At 38.6% G+C, this 21,185-nt stretch overlaps 1 protein-coding gene across 3 annotated transcripts in view; it reads left to right on the top strand.

Annotated features, from left to right (window-relative positions):
• The window catches only part of LOC307158699 (voltage-gated potassium channel subunit beta-3), a 51,322-nt gene that overhangs the window by 1,019 nt on the left and 29,118 nt on the right, over window positions 1–21,185 (top strand). For 2 of the 3 annotated variants that reach the window (XM_079871525.1, XM_079871523.1), the window contains exon 1: window positions 10,771–11,992. The exons of the other annotated variant lie outside the window; for it this stretch is intronic. In XM_079871525.1, coding sequence (XP_079727651.1) covers window positions 11,763–11,992 — 230 coding nt within the window. In that variant the 5' untranslated portion in view covers window positions 10,771–11,762. Of the gene's footprint in view, window positions 1–10,770; window positions 11,993–21,185 lie in introns of those variants that run through there. 3 annotated transcript variants of the gene reach the window in all.

The following is a 21,185-nucleotide window of genomic DNA, read 5'->3' as shown; positions in this document are numbered from 1 at the left end:
TAGAATAAGAAATTAATACTTATATTCAGCAAGGATGCATTCATTTGACAATAAAGACATTTATGTCAGGTTATGTCTTGGGTTTTTGATCATATGTCTTGGTACCTTTCAGTTCAGGGGCTGTTTATACAACATAAAACTTTTTATGCGTTTTGGCCGTTCATTTACACGACAATGGCATTTATGGGTGCCTGAAATCTCAAACTTTTGAAAACGGGTTTCAGAGTGCACATTTGTGAAATTAACTGTTCTTGTCTCCGTGTAAACTACAAAAACACAAATTTGTGAAAACTGTGACATGCGCATGCGTATTACGTGTTTAGTCTGTAGGCACATAGTGTTTCTTTACAAAGTGACATTGCTTCTGGTCTGTGTTCAGTTTCATTTTCATGGACTTTTAGGGCAAGTTTTTCCTTTGAGTTTTCCGTGTGTACAGACGACACCCTTGTCAAAACATCCCCATTCACACAGATCCGCGAAAACGACTAAAAGTGCTGTCCTGGAAAAGAATCCTGAAAAAATGTCAAAGTTTCCACAAAAATATGAAGCATCACAACTGTTTTCAACATTGATAATTATAATAAATGTTTATTGAGCAGCAAATCATCATATTAGATTTATGAAGGATCACGTGACACTGAAGACTGTGGTAAAAATGCTAAAAATTCAGCTTTGATCACAGGAATAAATTACATACTAAAGTATATTCAAATAGAAAACAGTTATTTTAAATTGTAGTGATATTTCACAATATTACTGTTTTTTTTATTATTATTATTATATAAATGCAGTCTTGGTGAGCATAAACAACTTCTTTCAAAAACATTAACAAATCTTACCAACCCCTGAATTTTGAATGGTAATGTAATGTGTGTGTAAGTATTTATTTGTAACTTGTTTTCCACTAAAAGGTGAATATTATGACTCCATGGTATTAAAGGGGTCACATGATGGGTCTAAAAAGAACATTATTTTGAAACAAGTCTATGGCCGTTTCTCAATATGCGTTCTTGTCTGTACTTGTGTTCTTGTGGACTTGTGAAACGTCATCAGTCGCTGCCCAAGTACTGTCCCAATACACAAGTTTGCATTTTGGCAAGAACGGTTAAAAATTCCAGAAGTGTTCTTGACACGCCCATTTTAATGAGGATGCAACAGTTGGTAACTTGTGTGAACTTGACGGCAGAAATATCCCAGCATTCATTTCGGCATTCGAGGAAGGAGAGGCAGGTCAATACAAGTCGTTTTTCTACAATTTCGTACGCTATTTCATCACTAAATTCACTTCTGAGAACATTTGATGCGAGAAATCAACTGTGTAGATTTCAAATATTGGCATTTTTACGAAAATTTATGGCGAATCGAAAATGTGCTCAAACGTTTTCGGAAGTGAGAATCTCCATAAGAATAACGGCCAATAATAACGTCAATAATTCTCGTTATGTCTGGGCACTGCAGACGGCGTCTGTGCGGGGGTATTATTGCGCAATACCAGCAAGAACACATCGTCTCAAACTGTCAGCAGCGTTCTGTGTGCTCGTCACCTTGTGAGTTCATTCTTCCAAGAAGAACTAGCAAGAGCGTTCTCCCCAAGAACACAAGTCCGTTCTTTGCATTCTTGGTTTTGAGAAACACCCTATATTTTTACAAAGCTCATTCTGAAAATTGTGGTGTGGTCTGATTGGCCAGCGATCCAGTGCACTGTGATTGGCCCAAAAACCTTAAGCGTGTGAAGGAAATGTGACGCCCCTTGATTGGTAAAGTTTTATTTCATTGGGGACATAATTACTGATTATAATGACTTAACTGTCTTTTTACGTGCGCACTACGCTACGGGTGTGAGAACACTATGTAAACATAAAACCATGTCTGCATTTGTGATCGTAGAAACTACATACAAGTGCTACTCTATACTGCTCAAAACTCGCCTTTGAATAGTCAGTAGCAAATTCTTCAAATATGAAAACATACTTACAGGCCGTGTGAGTCAGAAGCGCCAGAATCTACATGTAAAGATGGACTTGCCCCACTGTTTTCTAATTGTGTCCTCTTTTGGAAGGCTAAACTAAGTAGTTTGGCTTTCGCAACGAAAAACACAGCGTCTCCACGACATGGCAACAATAATACAGCGAAAATAAAAGTTACGCCTACTTTCTTTTCGTATACATTAGTGCGGTGTTATGAAACTCTTCCCCCACACACTGACGTAGGTTTGGCGGGGGAGTGTTTGAACGAAGCGTTTTAGGAAGGTGTGGCTGAGCCTTAACTTTTATAAAGTATATCTCTTTAGGTTTGACACTTTGAGCTTTGTAACTCTGCAGGTCTTATACTTGCACTAACAGCTACATAACACACAAGAAAACAAGAAATCACATCATATGACCCATTTAATATGCACCTTTTAGGTGTAAACATGTTACAAAGGTACAAAATTGTTGCCCCTGCTATGCTATTTTAAAGGCTCCTAATTTTGTTCTGGAGTCTCGGTTTGCATGCATCCAGTCAAAAACACTTTAATTTTCATATAATATTGCAGTATCTCCTCTATTCTCACAGTGTCTGAAACAGTTCAATAAAGGATTCATTCTCTAAACCCAGCCTTTCTGAGAACCTGCTCTGCTCTGATTGGTCAGATGGCCCAGTCTGTTGTGATTGGTCGACTGCTTACAGCGCCTAAACGCTCATTACCATATCTGAATATTCAGCTCCAGATCTTCCTCTCCATTTGACACAGTGATACGAAGAGTAATGCTGGCATCAGTTTTACCGTTTCAATTCCAGCGTGAGTCTCATCCTTTAGAAGTGCATCAAAGTGGATTTGCTTTGGCAGCCGAACACAGCGTCTTCTCAACATGTCGATACACGAACCAAACCCTTCAAGTCGCAGCTACAACTACAGTGTTTGAGGGTCAAAGAACATGTTCACGGGCAAAAATGAAGACCATAGACTGGCATTATGCAAATTTGTTACAACTACAAGCCTATTTAGGTTCATGCAGGAAGTAATACTGGAATTACTGACGACTCGTTTCAGGCGCTTCTTTCTTTTAGGAGACAATAACCGAAAAATCATATAGGGGCACTTTTCAAGTACTTTTTTTCTGACAGTGTAGAAGGTCAAGTTTTGTACTTTCTGGGATGCAGATTACACAGGGTGTTTTGGTTCTATATTGCATATTTTTGGCAAATGTATAAGTCATCCACGCATTTCATGCAATTAACAGTATACTTACTGCAGAGTAATATAGTCTATATTTCAAATATCCACTATATCTTTACCAATAATTAATATAAACATTTGGAGACTAATGGTCGACATTTCCTGAAGTTTATAATACTTATAATCCTGTTATAATTGCACCACAAATCCCAGAAGGCTGTTCTGTGTCCCCAGGTGATTTGCTCTATGCGAGTTGCCATGGGAACTGCCGGCCGTGCTCAAGGTTCGCTGATTTGAGGCACTGGGGCTACAGTAGCTATCTTTAAATAGCATGAGAGAACTCATTGTGTGTGTGTGTATGTGTTTGTGTAAAAGAACGAAGGTCCTCTATGGCTTGACCGATGATCTCACTTCAATACGGATTCACAAATCACAATAAGCCTTTTGGTGCAAAACAGATTGTTTTGATTCTTCCGTCCCAGCTCAAAATGCAGAGACAGCGATAAAGAAGTAATTTATATTTGCCTGAATAGTGTTAACACAATCAAACTCTGTTTAATTAGCGTCTTGACTGTTAATTGCGCCTCTCCTCAGCGTGTCGCGCTCGAGACCCAGCCTTTTTTTTCCATTCATCAGCACTGTTTGATCATATCCTTTATGCCTGTCACTCAAACTCAAAATATGTTTTCAAATTGAACGGTTAGTGACACTGAAGTGCTTCTCCTCATGCGAGTGAATGAAGACAGCGTTTAAATATCATTTCCGAAGACTGACATCACAGAAATTTCCAGTATTTTGGTTCTAAAGGCTGTGTGTCCCTCCCAATTCAAAGGTTGCATCCTCGACCTCAAAGGCCACGCCTTCGAACTAGGACTGAGCGTTGTTGAATGGGACTGCTTCTTGTCGCCTAGCAACTGTGACAGCTGCCGTTGATGAGCGACAGTATTTGCTAGACTTTATTTTAAAGTCCCCCTGCAGTCCATTATCCTGGAAATCCAGAGTTCTCGCGAGAGCACAAGTTGAATTTGCTCAGCGAGTTTACTCTGGCGTCGAGTAATGATGCTCATTAAATATGCCCTTGTATCCGAGCTGCACCAATCACATCGGGTTATCTGATAGAGGCGGACCAGAGGCGAGCTAAACAGAAGACGACAGCGACGTGACGTCGAAGTCATTAGTAAACATTGCAAGATGGCTACGGATGAACACCAGTTGTTTGAAACGGCTTTGGCCGCTACAATGAACGAGTTAGACTTGGCTTTTTATCTAAAAGAGGAACAGAAGACGGCGCTCAAATCGTTCCTTTGCAAGAAGGACGTTTTTGCTGTTTTGCCGACCGGATACGGCAAGAGTTTAATCTACCAGTTAGCTCCGCTGGTAACTAAGCGTATGGGGCTTGTTGTGATTGGTCGTAGTGTTATCCAATTGCATGCAGTGAGATTTTCAAATGCATGCTTGGTGCCGCCCCTCGAGCTGGCCGATTTTCATTAGTCGATGCCAGACCATTAATCTTTCAGATTTAGGTCTGGATTTCCAGGCTAGTAGTCCATAATTGTAACCCTTACCAAAATGACATATTTAAAAAAAAAATCCTGTGAAGAAAAAAAAATATTCATGCTTTAAAATAGCTTGAATGCAACTCTGCATTCTTGCTTTATTTAGAACCATGAATATGCTAATTAGCCCCGCCTCCACTCGCTCAAGCCAGCTCAGAGATTCACTCAGCCAACTTACTGGGGTAAACGCTGCACAATGGTAATGCTTTTTACAAAGTCAGACACCCAATGGTAAATATGATTAGCCTTTTGCTTGACTACGTTATCAAACAGCTAATAATGTGTTGCTAATGTTACACAAACTATGTTCCTGTTCGCCATCTCAGTCTGCCTTCTAACAATCATCAGAAACGCTTTGAACAACTCACTTCGATCTCATTATAACATCATAATATACATCATACACCCGCTATATTGCTCAATCTACCCGATTTTTCATATCAACAAATAAATATACCAGGATAACCTAGCATCTCTGGAGACTCCCCTGCTAGTTCACTGTTAATGATATGCTAAAGCCCGCCTGTACGTTAACATGATTGGTTACAAGGTAGTTTGTGACTTCAGAAACACCAGCGATTTCAGTGTGTCTTTTTTTTTCCACTGCAGTTTTAAGGAGAAAATACTCAGCAATGGTGTTGACTTATTAATTGCACATGGTTTGTCTTAAAACACATTAAAAACACCACATAGACACATAAACAACATTAAAAGCTTGATTTTCACCACAGGGAGACTTTAAGTTATATTAAACTGTCTGAAAACAAAACAGGGTTCACAGACTGTCTAAATATGTTCACCATGGTCCATTTCTGTATATAATAAAGAGTGTAAACTATATGTAATCGCATACAAGTCAACATTTGAACTGCTTTTTTTTGTTTGCATTTGTATCATTAGATATTTGAGTAGCCTAAGTTGAAACCCTATACTTATGTTTAAAAGTGTTATCCGCCAATTTCTCTCTCAAAAATAAAATCCTGGCGTGACTGGCGTGCAATTAATTCTGGGGTAGACAAGGCCGAGAAGGATCCATCTGTTTTATCCTTCATTTCACGGGAAACAAAGGACGCATTTAGAGGCCGTATTTGAAGGAGCCGTTGAACCTTTGAACGTGTGAACAGAAGATTTGTGTATTTACTGGTAAAGTCATTTTGGTAATTTTACGGCATTTACCACGATTGCTGTGTGAAAGGGGCTATTCATTCCTGATATTGTGTGTTTTCCAATGTGTTGCCTGAAATATGGGACGTATTGGTTCTGTGAAGATAAAGATGGCGAATAAGCAGAGGCTTATGCTCAGCAGCTTAAAGAGAGAAAAAACACACACACAGAGAGAGGGCAACGAGTAGCACACAGAGGGAGAACAAACTCATGCACAAAGTGCTGTTAGAAGTGTCCGTGCACGTGTGTGTGTGTATCTGTGTACACTATTATGTTATCGCGTATTGCGTTTTCTCCAGATGGAAGCACTTAAAAGCTCCGTCTCTCCAGGGGGGACAGCGATCTGTTTCCAGGTTTCCTCGTTTGAAAAACATACTCTTGCTTCCATAAATAATTGAAATGCAGTTCTCTTCGCCGTCCACTGGAGGCCATGCAACAGATTTATTGAAGATAAAAAGCAAAACTGTTTTCCAATGTGTTTTTTCTTCATGAAATTGGAGCAAGAACAAAAGTAGAGCTTTTCGTCCTCTGATAAATCCCTTCACACTATCGTCCGAGACCTACTTTTGTCATTTTCTGCCAATTAACTTGCAATTATATCTTAATTACGCTTTTAGTAGGACACACCTTACAGGCAAATAAGAGGGCATATTCTGTCTTTCTTTCTGCCGCCATATGGACTCAATCGCACACCAGGTGGTTTGTGCTCTGATTTCACAAAGCACATGTTCAGTCGCTGCACCTCACGTTGTTCGCAGCTGAGACTACTATTGAAGCTAAACAGGGGTTCAATCTAATGTATTAGGGAGATGATAAGCTTTATTTCAGAGCTTCGCTCAGGAACACAGCCGTGGAAATTGATCTCTGACACAGATGTGACCGCCCTGAGAACACAGTATTGCTTCACTTATTATACGACCAGTTCGAGCATAACGTTAATATTATATCTACGCTAATGTTATTTTAGAGAGTGAATCTCAAAGCTTGTCATGTCCATATCATATTTCACCTCAGAATAAGAAATAAAAAAGTTAAGAAATAATATTTAGCAAGAAAATGAGGCCTATTTATCTATCATTATTTTCGGTCATACTTTACCTCGATAGTCCACTTTAGACATTCTACTAACTATTAGTAACTACATGTCAAGTAACTCTCATTAGAGTATTAGTAGACTGGCAGGGTTTGGGTTAGAATAGGATGACATGTAGTTGCAAAGGTACTTATAGTCAGTATAATGTCTGTTGAGGAGCATCAAAATAAAGTATTAGCAGATGTTAAACAGTCTAATACTATGCTAGTTGACATGCAGTTGCAAAGTTACTTGAATGTCTCAAGTGGACCATCGAAATAAAGCGTTTCCTTATATTCATGTCAGTGCTTCATCACCCCACAATTGTCATCACCGCAAAGAATCTGAATAATTGGTTTCTTATTACAGTTATGTAATGTTCAGTAGTGATGATAGTATTTGTTGCACGAGCTGATTTAAAATAGGATGATTTTCAGGATTGAGAAATTTAAGAGAATCATCATGGAGCATAATGAGGTGATAATGAGATCATACTTAAACCACAAAAAAAAAAAAAAAAAAAAAAATATTTAGATGAGAATAAAGGGGGGAATGTACTTAACTGCCATGAAATAATGCAAAGATGTTTTGATCTTATGGTACTTAAAATAGGCTTCGTTTTCTCTCTACACCACCATTGATCAAATAAATACAAGGATGCAATGAACTGATCAAAAATGTTACAGAAAATTTTCTAATTCAAATAAAAGCTGTTCTTTTGAACTTTGTATTCATCAAAAAAATCCAGAAAAAAAAAGGTTTTCACAAATATGCAGCAGCACAACTTACATGTATATGTGTGTGTGTATATATATATATACAGTATATATATATATATATATATATATATATATGAAGAGTTCAGATGCAAAATCCTCTAAGTGCCATCTGAAATTTTCTTCTAGAATGATCATTTTTATCAAGCTCGTATATTTAAGTTCAGTCATTTCACTTAAATGACAATTAATAGGTCATTTTCATTGCTATTTAAGTGAAATTACTGAACTTAAATATACGAGCTTGTTAAAAATGATCATTCAAGAAGAAAATTTCAGATGGCACTTAGAGGCTTTTGCATCTGAACTCTTCATATATATATATATATATATATATACAGTATATATATATATATATATATATATATACGCTAATTAGTCTGATGTCCTTAAAAATCTACCTTTATTCTTGCTGATCCGGCATTATTGGAGCGTTTCAGAACCCTGGACAGTTCCTGCAATACTGGTCTGGTTTGAGACATTTATAGTCAGCAAATGATAAAAGAGGATTCTTGATTGGTTCGTTTGCATTGTCAGAAAGCGCGTGCATTGAGTGACAGTTACACTCCCATCTCTCTCTCTCTCTGGCTCTGCATGCAGATGTTCTCTGATGTTCTCCGATTTGTTCTTCTCCCCCATGTCCGCTACACAGCACGGCTTCGCTGTCACTGGCTGCCTCCTCTGCACTGCCTCGCTCTGATTGGCTGGCAGCAGTCTCTGTGTGCACTGAAACAGCTTTGAAAAAACATGCTTTAGCTGCGTGACAGTGTACAAATGTTGATCCATCTGAACACTCAGTTGAGGAAGAACTCCCATGACTCAGAATGAAGAAATACTTACATGTCTCCTTAAACAACTGAAGTCTCATATTGATTCAGGATAAGGCGTTATTCGGGATGCTTTGGTGTGAATCATTTTGAAGTTTTAATCTCTTGTACCTGCTATCAGAGAGCTGGTTCAGTGCAGATGTTCACCAGCAACAGAAGCACAAGCATCTGGATCTGAAAACCACCACGGCACGGCAAACCGAGAGCACATTTCTATTATTCATATTTGTGTTAAAGGACACGTATTGTCAAAACTGAAATTTCCTGGCTTTTTTCATGATAGCAGAGGTATAGGGAATGTTGAAACTACCATATAAGTTTCAAAGCAGTCAATCCACAGACAAATGCACTCAGCCTGCATAAAGTAACTGTGCCGTTGTGACCTCCGTATAAATGTGACGTCAGAACTACTCAGTCACCGCCTTCAGTCACCACCCCCACCAATGGAGGGTCACTCAGAAAACAACAGGCCAATCAGAAGAGAGGCTCATGAATATTAAGTAGACAGGCCAAAATCGACCTGTTCTTGGCAGAGCTCCTGAGAAAGGAGCTGTAAAAATATATTGAGATGATTTTTGGTACTTATACCGCAAATATATATTATTAAGGACATCAAAACCTAAAATAAACTTCAGAAAGGCGTACAATATGGGACCTTTAAGGATACAATTCACTCATTGAACTGGTTTATAATCAACTGAGAGGTTCAACCTGTTTGAAGCAAAGTGTGTGTGAGTTATATTTCGTATTTATTTCATATATATTTCGTATATTTGAGTTATTTTGATTGTTTCCATGTTTATGTGATATTTTTTGTCCTGGGTTTAATCATCATGCCACCTTAAAGACGGTATGAAATGAAAATTCACACTGTGTATTTTCTAAAAGCACGTTATAGACTTTAATGTGAACAATTCATCTATGCATGTTTAATTTTTATAATGTTCGGACCTTGTTATGTTTAATCAAAATGTCATAACTGGATCTTCCATTGAAACAACAGACGTATGCAGGAATTCTCCGGTCATTTAGTCCATGTAAATTTATGTTAATCTGCCTCCACTTTTCAACATCCAAACAACAACTGATGCACAAAACCAAATCCCAGCCCTACATTGTTTTCTTTTTCAATAATCCCTTACACTCGGATGTGTCACCGTGATTTTGCTAAGTATGACATGTTCCTGGATCAAAATATTTTGTTGATCCTGGAACAACATTCCTGTCTGAAAATGTAGTCTAATTCCATCCCTACCCCTAAACCTTACCCTACCCATAAGTTACCCCTAAAATCAGAAATGATGGTGAATAACACTGATGTAGAAGCACATAACCCTGGTTGTAAGCCTAACCTCAAATCTGATTGGTTGATTGGAATGTTGTTCCAGGATCAACAAAGATGTCGATCCAGGAACATGTTGCACTCTGTGAAGTCACTTAAGGCCTATCAGTACTTCCATTTCATTGTGACTTTAATATTTTCCTTGCTCTCTCATTCTCATGGCTTATGTGTTTGAAGTGTGGTTGAGTCCAGAAAGTTGTGAGCTTTCTCAAAGGATAAAAGTGATGACCTCATGTCTTACTTAAGGAAGAATTACCTACTTTATGGAACTTGTGTTTTGTGTTTTAGCCAGTTTTGAAGCTGATTTGATAATATTCTACTGTTCTAATATTCACAGAATGTATACTGCAGGGTGTCTGTGGACTCATTTAAAAAAACATATATTCTATCATTTTTATTGCATTTTTTTTTTTAACCAATTTTGATCAATTTATGGTTAAAAGAAACTGATATACAATGTAATATAGGCCTACAGTAGATTATAAGTGAAATATAGGTTGACTTATACTTGTATAGGAAGTCGTTTTCCCCCCACATATTCATTTTGTTTTATAATATTTAGAACCTTTTATTTTTTGTATTATTTTAGTTTTTTTTTTTTTTAACATAGGCTGTATTTAAGCAACCGGGTAATGTAAAATAGCTATTGTGTGTGTGTGTGTGTGTGTGTGTGTGTGTGTGTGTGTGTGTGTGTGTGTGTGTGTGTGTGTGTGTGTGTGTGACCCAAACAATAACATGATTATTCCGCAGTGGTCCTGCTCAATTCACACATTAATCACAATGGAGAGAGAGAGAGAGAGAGAGGGAGAGAGAGAGAGAGAGAGAGAGAGAGAGAGAGAGAGAGAGGGTGGGGGTTCACTGAGGGTTTCATTTGGTTCTGAGTTGGCAGTCTCTCGTTTGATGGCTCTGTTGCTCTGAACGGATGCACAATTCCCTTCACATCTCCATCGACAGTCGTTATAACGCCTTCATGATGTGACATATCGGCTACTAAAGTAAGATCTGACGATGGAATTTAGAGACCGCGGAGCTGTCAAACTCTCTTTTGATCGCGTTCGATGATCACCATGGCAATAATTACGCGTCAGAAAAACAGCGCGACATTCGCTGCCGTGTGTCTAGCGCGTGAGGGCGCGCTGTGTGTCAGATAGTGACCATCACTATAGTGCGTGAAAGAGGTGTATGCGTGATTTTGTGGTCCTACGACTGTAGACGAGGAGATGGCCAGGCGCGCGTGAACACAATCGTACGCCTATACGTGCGTTTCTGCATTCGCGTTCGCCCTCCGCGTAGCTGGGCTTTACTGGCATTTGGTGAAGCGGCACCGGCTGTTGCGCATCCAGTCTGTGGAGACCCGGCGTGAATGGGTGGTTCCGCATTTTGAGGAGGTCCCCCGCCTCGCACAGAGAGACCACCCGGATTCTGCGGAGGAATGCCTCAACACGGAGAGGAGCGTCTTCAAGTCGCGTCGATCCAGGTATTGGAGAAGTGCAGTGGGAGAATGCAAAGACAGACTGTGCACGCAACAGCACATTAAAGGCCTGGACAGCAGCCAGTCGTGACTTTTTGCCCGGCGACATAAACACGCACACCACCGCGTTAGGGTTGCGTTTGGACGTGCGCCTTCCGCGCAACAGCTGCAAGTTTGTGTCAGCAGGTGCAAGACCTGACTTGAGTTCAGGTTTGCCTTGTGCATCTATCTATCTATCTATCTATCTATCTATCTATCTATCTATCTATCTATCTATCTATCTATCTATCTATCTATCTATCTACCTACCTACCTACCTACGTACTGTGAGACTGGCACAAACATCTTCTAAAGTGATTCAACTATAACACACAGTGTGTGAGAGCTGGTCAGGATGCAGGTCTCATTTGCTTGTACGGAGCACAATCTGAAGAGCCGCAGCGAGGACCGGCTGTGTGGCCTGCGAACTGCCCCTCCACCAGGGGGCAGTAGTGGAGGAGGAGGTGGAGGACAGGGGGGAAACGGCAACTACCCCCCCCAGAGCTCAGTCAAAACACGACCCCTGCCCCAAGGCCACGCCCACATGAAGGAGGCGTTCGGACGGCACAGTAGCATGAAATACAGGTGAGACAGGTGGAACTGGCGTGTGTGTGTGTGTGTGTGTGTGTGTAACGCCACCTGTTGGGTGGCAGCTCAGTCTGGCACTGGGTTATTCTGCCCTGACTGATGTTTTATGGCTTCTTTAAAGATTCATAAGGGACCACTGACAGCCGCTTTAATACTGAGTGTGTTTGTGCTCACTTGAATGCTTGTGTTGTGGGTGAGATGAAGGAATGGCTAACTGGATGTCAAAGGGCCAGGCATTGAATCGCATCTTTTACTTACATTTTCTGACCAGTTCTAGTGCTGGGTTCGAGTCCACCTTAGTTGAGTCCGAGTCTTTAACCAATAGAGTCCAAGTCAAGTCCGAGTCCAAAAGGGGGAGAGTCCGAGTCCAACTAAACAATGCTGTATTTCATTAAAGGTAGGGTAGGCAATTTCAGAGAGGCTAGCAATAGCGAGCAATCTTTGAAAGCATAAGATCCCACCCTCCATTCAGAGCGCCTCTAAAGACACGCCTCCTTCAAAACACATGAACGCACACAGCAGAGTCTGCAAAGCGTCACGAGATGAGAGACGGCGTTAAACTACCTTATGTCTCCAAGCACATAACATTACATGAACATAAAGAACTTAAAGAGCACTGACCTGTACCACCTGACAGCTGCAGATTCATTTCAGCGTTGAGTGTTGCCATTCGAGTTCGAGTCACGAACCGCTCGTATAACGTCACGGTTTTCAATCTCTTCCAAATGACGGTAGTTATGTTGTGAACAGCATGAGCTGGTTGTTTTGGTTCAGGAGGAACTGTAAAAGGCGGCTGCTGTTTGTTTATGGCGCTCGGTGACTGACGTATGTGTAACTCTGCATGAAACGCTCTGATGACGTGTGATGTGTGTGAGCAGGTGCGTGGAGGAATGGAAATACGTACATTGACTGGTTGGTAGGACATTGTACCATTTATCCTTCATGTGGACAAATGTTTTATGGTCCTTCCAAAGACATATACAGTATAAATAAGTTTAGACCAATTAACTAAATGATTGCTATCAGGATGTGAAGAGACTTTCAACCAGCATAACAAGATTGTCTGGAACAAATCACCTACCCTGCCTTTAAGTGTTTCATTTTAAACTTTAACTATGGCCAACTTGATTTCTGTATTGTGACATATGTGAGTGAGTGAGTGAAACAGCTTTTCGACTGTAAAAAGGGCGGGACTTGACTTATACATCGATATAAATGTATGAATCCGAGGCGGGGGGTGGTAGTGAGGTGAATGGGAAGAGTCTATTGGGAGCCGAAAATGCAACTCTTTTCTCTCTGTTTGAGGCTGTGGGGTTTGTGTGGGTTTTTATGACAGGTGGTTAGACCTTAGTCAACGTAGATGCCAACATTTTTTATTTTCGTGAATGAAAATGAGGCTGCGGGGGGTGGGGGGAGACAGACCTACAGTCTTTACAATGGCATGCACTGTGTTTAAAGCTCCTACAAGTCATTTCCATAACTCAGGGCCAACACGAATCCATTTCATTTTGAATGCATTTATGATTAACAAATTACATTATTGGAAGTCTATTGTATGGATCTATGTTTTCGAGTTAATTAATATTTTGGTAGCCTGCCTTAACGGTATACATCTCGTTTGCAGCCGGTCATAACAGCAAAAGGGTTTTCAACTAAGTACTAAAGATGCTTGCCATGACAGGGTTGAATAATTTTGAGACTGCAAAAGTTAAATTTTCAGTTGAATTTGGGGAAACCACTTGAAACATGTGGTGTACATAATCATACACATACACATGCACAAAGACAAAACACCACTAGTAACACACAACACTAAATATAATGCAATAAACATTAACTAAACAACAGAATATGTAACACAAAACACCCCAACGTACATATTGATAACAAAAATGAGAAGAAACAAAACTGTTTAAAGAAAATATATTCATATATGTTGTCACACAGTAATTTCTGGGACTGTTATATGTTATACTAATTATATGGCAATTCATAGTTTTTATTGACAAAACCCAGAAATCTGATTGAATTTTACAGTAAAATGACATATAATGTGGTTAAATTAAATTAAAATTAAAATTTGTAATCAACCATCCGGCAACCACCTATCAATGCTCTGGAAAACTCTCAGAAATCTCTAGCTACCGCACTACAGTGTGCGACTCCAAACACCTTAGCAACAGCATAGCAACACTCTGGCAGTCACCTATTGTGGCAGTGAGTTTTGCACAGACAAGTGCCACTCACATTTCCATCAGGAAATGTAAACATTTAGTTGGGTAATGGAGTTCTCTCCTGTAGCATAACTGTGTGTGTGTGTGTGTGTACAGGTTTGGCTATACTTGTGAGGGCCGTCCTCACTTTATAGTGAAATATTATGACAACATACTAGTGAGGACATTTTACTGGTCCCCACTAGTTAAAAAAGCTAAATTTGGCCTGGAGTGTTTTGCACATGTTTCTGTGACGGCTAGGTTTAGGGGTAGGGTTTGGCTTAGGCCAGTGGTCTTCACTATTTTTTTTTCATGAGAGCCGCACTGATAGGACAAAGTCAGTAGGAGAGCTATTTTACCGCAAAGTATAAAAAGTTACATCCATTCATAAATACCATGTCTGCCTATCAATCTGTCAACCCTGAACATACATAATATGCAGTGCAATAAATACAAAAGGGTGAAAAAAAAAAAACAGTCAAATTTGTAACTGAGACAAGATGATTTCCTTTAATGAAAAAAAAGCAGGATTTCCAGAAAATATTCATCCCAGAACGACCTTAAGTTATTTTTTTCTACATTAGCCCATCATGTAGGCCTATCTAACCATCCAAGAGCACATGCAGCGTTAAGAGCTGGAAAGACCGCCTGGATATGTTTACATGCACAACTTTTGTTTCAATCGGACTGAATTGATTCCGATTGATGAATCTGAATGTATTGTAGTTTACATGAATGCTAAACATCGTGATGTGATACATGATCGGGTTGATGTGCGTGTTTATAAGTCAAAAGATTCAAATCGGAATATGAACATATGAACCGTTGTGCCCCCATACACAAAATAAATATATTTGAAATATATTTTCAGAGTATATTTTGGAATATATGCAAATATTTGAAATTGGCCCAATAAATATATTTCACACTTAACATCATATATTTTTGTTATATTTCAGAATATATTTCAATGTATTTGGAATATATGCCGCATATATTTTGACACTTTTGGGGACCCATACAGAAAAAAAGACATTGAAATATATTCTGAAATATAACAAAAATATATGATGTTAAGTGTGAAATATATTTATTGGGCCAATTTCAAATATTTGCATATATTCCAAAATATACTCTGAAAATATATTTCAAATATATTTCTTTTGTGTATGGGCCGTGCTGTTTGTATTTATCACGCAGTAAAAATGCCCAAAACCAGTCGTCTGTATGATAATCTGAAACAAGGACTGGTGAGCCGTTGTCCATGCTTCACTTCACAGATGCTGAGTGAAAGGAGAATTATAGAATGACAGGACACTCATTTATATGACACTTTATTCATTAGGAGAACAGCTCGTTCAGCACGTCATACGTCGTCCTTTCAGTTTCGGTTTTCAATCGATCAAGTTTTTTCACGTTCTCTCGATAAACCACCCCTTTCAATCCGATCGAAATTATTTGTAATAGAGCTGACACTTTGAGTTTTTAATGGGTTATGTTAAAGCCCTACTTGTTATTAATGTTTTTATGAAATATCTGTAGTGAATGCATTATCATATCACCGTATTATTTACCGCCATGCGAGCCACAAATTAAAGCTTGGCGAGCCGTATGAGGCTCGCGAGCCGTGCAATGAGTAACACTGGTTTAGGCCATAGAAAATAACATTAACCTGATATAAAATCAGTGGAAGTCTATGCAATATCCTTGTCAAACAAGTCATGACCATGTTTGGCATGGTAATGGATATGACAATATGTTCGGTCTTCTACACTGCTGCTGCTACAGAGAAAGTTCGGGACTTGCTACTGCCAATACATACACGACACACTGCCGTGAGCAAGATAGACATGCTGCTGCTGAACAATATAGCATACATACATGAATTACCCATAACTGATCTATACAGGTGGTGCTGGGGATGGAGGAGGGTTTCTGAAAGCGTGCTACAACTGCTACAGCAAATCCTGACCAAGTATTTGAAGGTTGAGCTGCGAGCTCATTGGCTACGGATACAGCAGGAACCAATCAGCTGTGTCCTATAGAGAATGATGTGATTGTAAGCAGATTGAGTTAAGGACCGATCAGCCTGCGCCATCTGGAGTTTCATGACAGAACTTTAAATTTAACATTTTATTTGTAGGTTAGGTGTAGGGCTGCACAATATATCGAAATTATCGAAATATCGCAAATGTATATATCGCGATATGCATATCGCAACGGCTTGCAATAACTGGGGTCAAAGAGAAAATCACTCACTCTTGGCTGAATAACCTTTGTGGCTTTAATAAGAATCAGGATATATTTAATTCATACAGTGAAAACTAAGCTGTGTTTTATTTTTACATTTGATTATTCAGTTTCTGTTGTTAATTAAACCTAATGTAGGATAACCTGAACCCCTGAACCCTGTGTTTTACACTGATGTTAAAATAACACTTCTTATACTACAGTAAAACACTGATGTTCACTTTCAGAAGCTGTGGGAAGTTTTCTCGTCACAAAAAGAATGTGAAACACGCATGTAGGTTATATAATTTTAAATATATTTTAAAGATAATTTAAGTTTTTTTTACTCACTTTAAGCATTATCATATCGCATATCGAATATCGCATTATTTATTGAGTTATCGCATATCGCAGTTTTCTTCAATGTCGTGCAGCCCTAGTTAGGTGTATTCTGTGGAATGCAATTATACAGCGCACACATGCACATATTTTCACAGTTGGACAATCCTTTAAAGGTCATGTTTCACTGTCTGAGGGAAGCTATTATTAGAACATGGGGCATTACCAATTTACCCATTAGAGTCAACATGGAATCAAAATTGACACATTCCAGGTCTGACTGTGCAGGATTCTATGGAAGCTTGTTTTTGAAAAGACATAACAAAATAAAAAAGGTAATTGTGACTTTTTATCTCACAATTCAGACTTGTAGCTTTTAAAAAAAGCCAGAATTGCCAGTTATAAACTCAGAATTGTGAGAAATAAAGTCTATATCTTGCAGTTATTGTGAGATTGCCTTTTTTTATTTTGTTATGTCTTTTCAAAAACAAGCCTCCACTGAATCCTGCACAGTCAGACCTGGAATGTGTATTAGGGTCAATTTTGATTCCATGTTGACTCTAATGGATAAATCAGTAATGCCCCATGTTCTAATAATAGCTTCCCTCAGACAGTGAAACATGACCTTTAAACACTTAATGGACAGCATGGATGGTCCAACTGTGAAAATACAGTATGTGCATGTGTGTGCTGCATAATTGCATTCCACAGAATACACCTAACCAACAAATATGTTAAACTAAAGAAAAAAAAAATGCTTGATCAAAATGTAGTTGCTCTACTGCTGAAATCACTTTCCTTTCCGGGTGGAGGCGAGAAGACTCCACACCCTAAAAATGGGGGAAGTCGTTCTTCACAATCCACTGCGTTCAGATCTGTTTCCTGCCAGTGTGGAATGCCACATCCATTCTGGGTGGATAACATCCAGTTCCACACCCTATTTTCTTCTCATTGAATATCTAGCTTCACTCTCAAATGAGTTTCAAAATATCGTGTTGACTTCAGTCTATGTGTGTGTGTGTGTGAGAGAGAGAGTGTGTGTGTGTTTGTGTTTGTGTTGTACTAATCTCAGCATCAGACTGCACACCCACTTTCCCAGTGATTGCTGAGCCATTATTTAAATGAGTTTCCACTCTGCTGCACTTCAGTCTCTTCGATTTACCTGGCCCTAAAAGCAAACTCTGGATGGTAATTCTTCAAATTGGACAGACACTCCCTTCCTATGTGCTGGTGCTTGACCAGAATAAGCAACAAAGTGGACCTGACTTTATACCAGTAGACAGACTGTGGCCACCTCCTGGGCATCACACACACACACACACACACACACACACACACGATGCACCACCCACACACACCACATACGGTTGAGTACACACATGCATGCACACATACCACACATGTGCACACACATGCACGCACACGGCGCACACACACATGCTCACACACACACACACACATGCAATCACACACACGCTCGCACACACACGCACAACTCACACACACACACCACATACGGTCGGGTACACACATGCACACACTCATACACACACTCACCACACACACGCACCACACATGTGCACACGCACACGGTGCACACACACATGCTCACACACACACGCAATCACACACACGCTCGCACACTTGCATGCACACACACACACACCACTCACACACACCACATATGGTCGGGCACACACACATACATACACACATGCACCACACATGTACACACATACACACACACACATGCACACATAAACGCACAAACACGGCACGCACACACACACACACACGCACGCAATCACACACACTCGGACAAACCCATGCACGCACGCACACACACACACGCAATCACATACACATCTGCATGGGCTTAAAACTTCAGACTTCAAGCTTTTAAAACGACTTCGAACCTTTAAGCCAGACTTTCTAAAGCCAATATCAAAGTTTGTCTTGACAAACTTTTTTATCTAGCTTACTTTGTGTTATTATTGGAGTCATCTCTACTGAGCAGCAGCTGTGCCGTGGTGTGTGACAGAGATTATTAGTCAGAGGGTGGAAGTTTGCTGGTAAAAATAGAAAGATTGTGTTTCTGGAGTTTTCCTCAATAAACTGTCATCTCAGTTTTCAGTTAATATAGACTCAAAAGCACTGTAACCTAGTTAGTGGTCAATGTATTTTCATACCAAAACCTTTTTCAAGTGCACTCATTCCTTTCTCTCAACCAAATCTCTCTCTCTCTCTCTCTCTCTCTCTCTCTCTCTCTCTCTCTCTCTCTCTCTCTCTCTCTCTCTCTTCTCTCTCTCTCTCTCTCTGATGAATATCATGATGGGCAACATGTTAAGAATGGAGTCTAGCGTACTGCTTACTGCATGTTACAAAGTATACACTGCAGTGCACACCGCCTAATATTTTCTAAACAGCATGTACAGTGTGCAGCAGTCTTTTTATTCTGGTTTAGTTAATAGATGTTATTCAGAACATCCCCACATAAATGCATTTAATTGCACCCGCTTGCAGTTTTCGAAATGTAAGGCATGTATACCAACATGAATACTTGCTTTGTAAGACCATTAATGGCATTCAGAATAAAATTACATAATTTTTTATATCAGTTCCTATGGTTTAAGTGGCTGACAGTGATTTGTCATTGTGTCAGTATAATGGGTGTTGGTTTAGCTGTGTCTGCTGTCAGGCAAACATGTTAACAGATTCTGATCCCTATTGTTGAAAAGAAGTGCACTTAATTGTATTGAATGTGCACTCATACACTGTAACAAATTGCTGTAAAATTTACAGCAACTTACTGGCAATTTTGGTTGCCAGTAAGCCTGAAAATTTTACAAGAGTACTGTAAATCATAAACTACAATTATACTGTAAAATTAAACAACACACCTGTAAAAGCAGCAAAACAAGAGCAGCTGTGAATTTACAGTTATTTAATGTAATCTTTACAGGATGTTACTGTTATTAATAATGCACTGAATTAAAACCTGAGATAACTTAATCCACTAAGAAAAAGACTTAATGAGTTAACTAGAAACATAAATGTAACTAAATCCTACTAGATAAAAACAGCACACATGAATGAGTTGAAGAACTTAAGCGCATCAGCAAATTAAAGTTATGTACCATAATTGCAGATAATATATTAATGAAGTATATTTTGTATAATGTTCAATTAAAGTTTTTACTTCAGTGTACATTTTTTTACTAAAAACTGTTTTTTATAATCTTTTGTGGTGCTTTAGAGAAGTACACTTATTTTGATGTGTTGACTAACATACTAAAGCACATGGTTATAATTTTAACTTGGTTATAACTGTAGTGTGTTATTTGATATTACATTTTTAAAATGCACTTAATTGCATCTTCATCACTAAAATGTGTAATTAAAACATTTAAATGCATGACATAAGTTTCAATAGAGTTATTTTAGTTTACCATAAATGCTTGTCATTACATTCTACACTTTAATCTTATTTCAAAGACAATAAAAGTAATTATAAAAATACGTATTTAAGTCCTACTTTAGTAAAAGGCACTCTTAATTTCCAATAATATTTTATATTTTTATTTTACAACTTTAATTGTAAATAACATGCAATTACAAGTCCTAAAACATTACATTCAGTCTGGGTAAAAAGTATCTTATGTCCATAATTAATACTCTGTTTAAAAGTATGTTTTTACAAGGGTCTGATTCATTGTGAAACGTTTTTTTTAAAGTGTTTGTTCAATGAAAATTATTATTTGTTATAAATAACTCACCCTTGTTCTAAATCTGTATGACTGTTTTTATATACTATAAAAAAGATGTTTTGTAGAACGTCCATGTTTCACTTTTCATATATCAAAAGTTAGGCTCCAAAAAGGACAAAATGCACCATAAAAGTTTTCCATGTGTTTCATGCCCCATATTTCAAATTATCCGAACCGAGGAGGTTATAATACCTGCTGAAATGCATGTCTGAGCTGCTATTTATTTACCATATTTGATGTTCTCTTTGTATGTGCATTGATCAATGTTTATATGTGAATAAAAGTGTAAATTAAATCTGTTCATCATATACATCGATTGTGTCTCTTCAGAAGACTTTTACAGCCTTTTTTATGAGCTTTTTAAAGTCTCAAAGAAATAGACTTTCAGTGGAGGGACAGAAATCTCTCATATTTAATTAAAAACATTCAGTTGTAATTAGAAAATTATCAAAAGTCTTATGGGTTTGGAAAGACATGAGGGTGAATAAATAATGACAGAATTAAAAAAAAATTGACCCACTTAAGTAAGACTTAAGTACTTCTTAGTATGTAATTTCACTATGACTATTATTGTCTTTGAAATATGGTTAAAATGCACTGCCGAATGTACTGACAAGCATTTATGGTTACCTAAAATATACT

This window comes from Squalius cephalus (assembly GCF_949319135.1).
Source record: "Squalius cephalus genome assembly, chromosome: 5".
NCBI classification, from domain to species: Eukaryota; Metazoa; Chordata; class Actinopteri; order Cypriniformes; family Leuciscidae; genus Squalius; species Squalius cephalus.
This window is presented reverse-complemented; position numbering and strand designations above follow the sequence as displayed.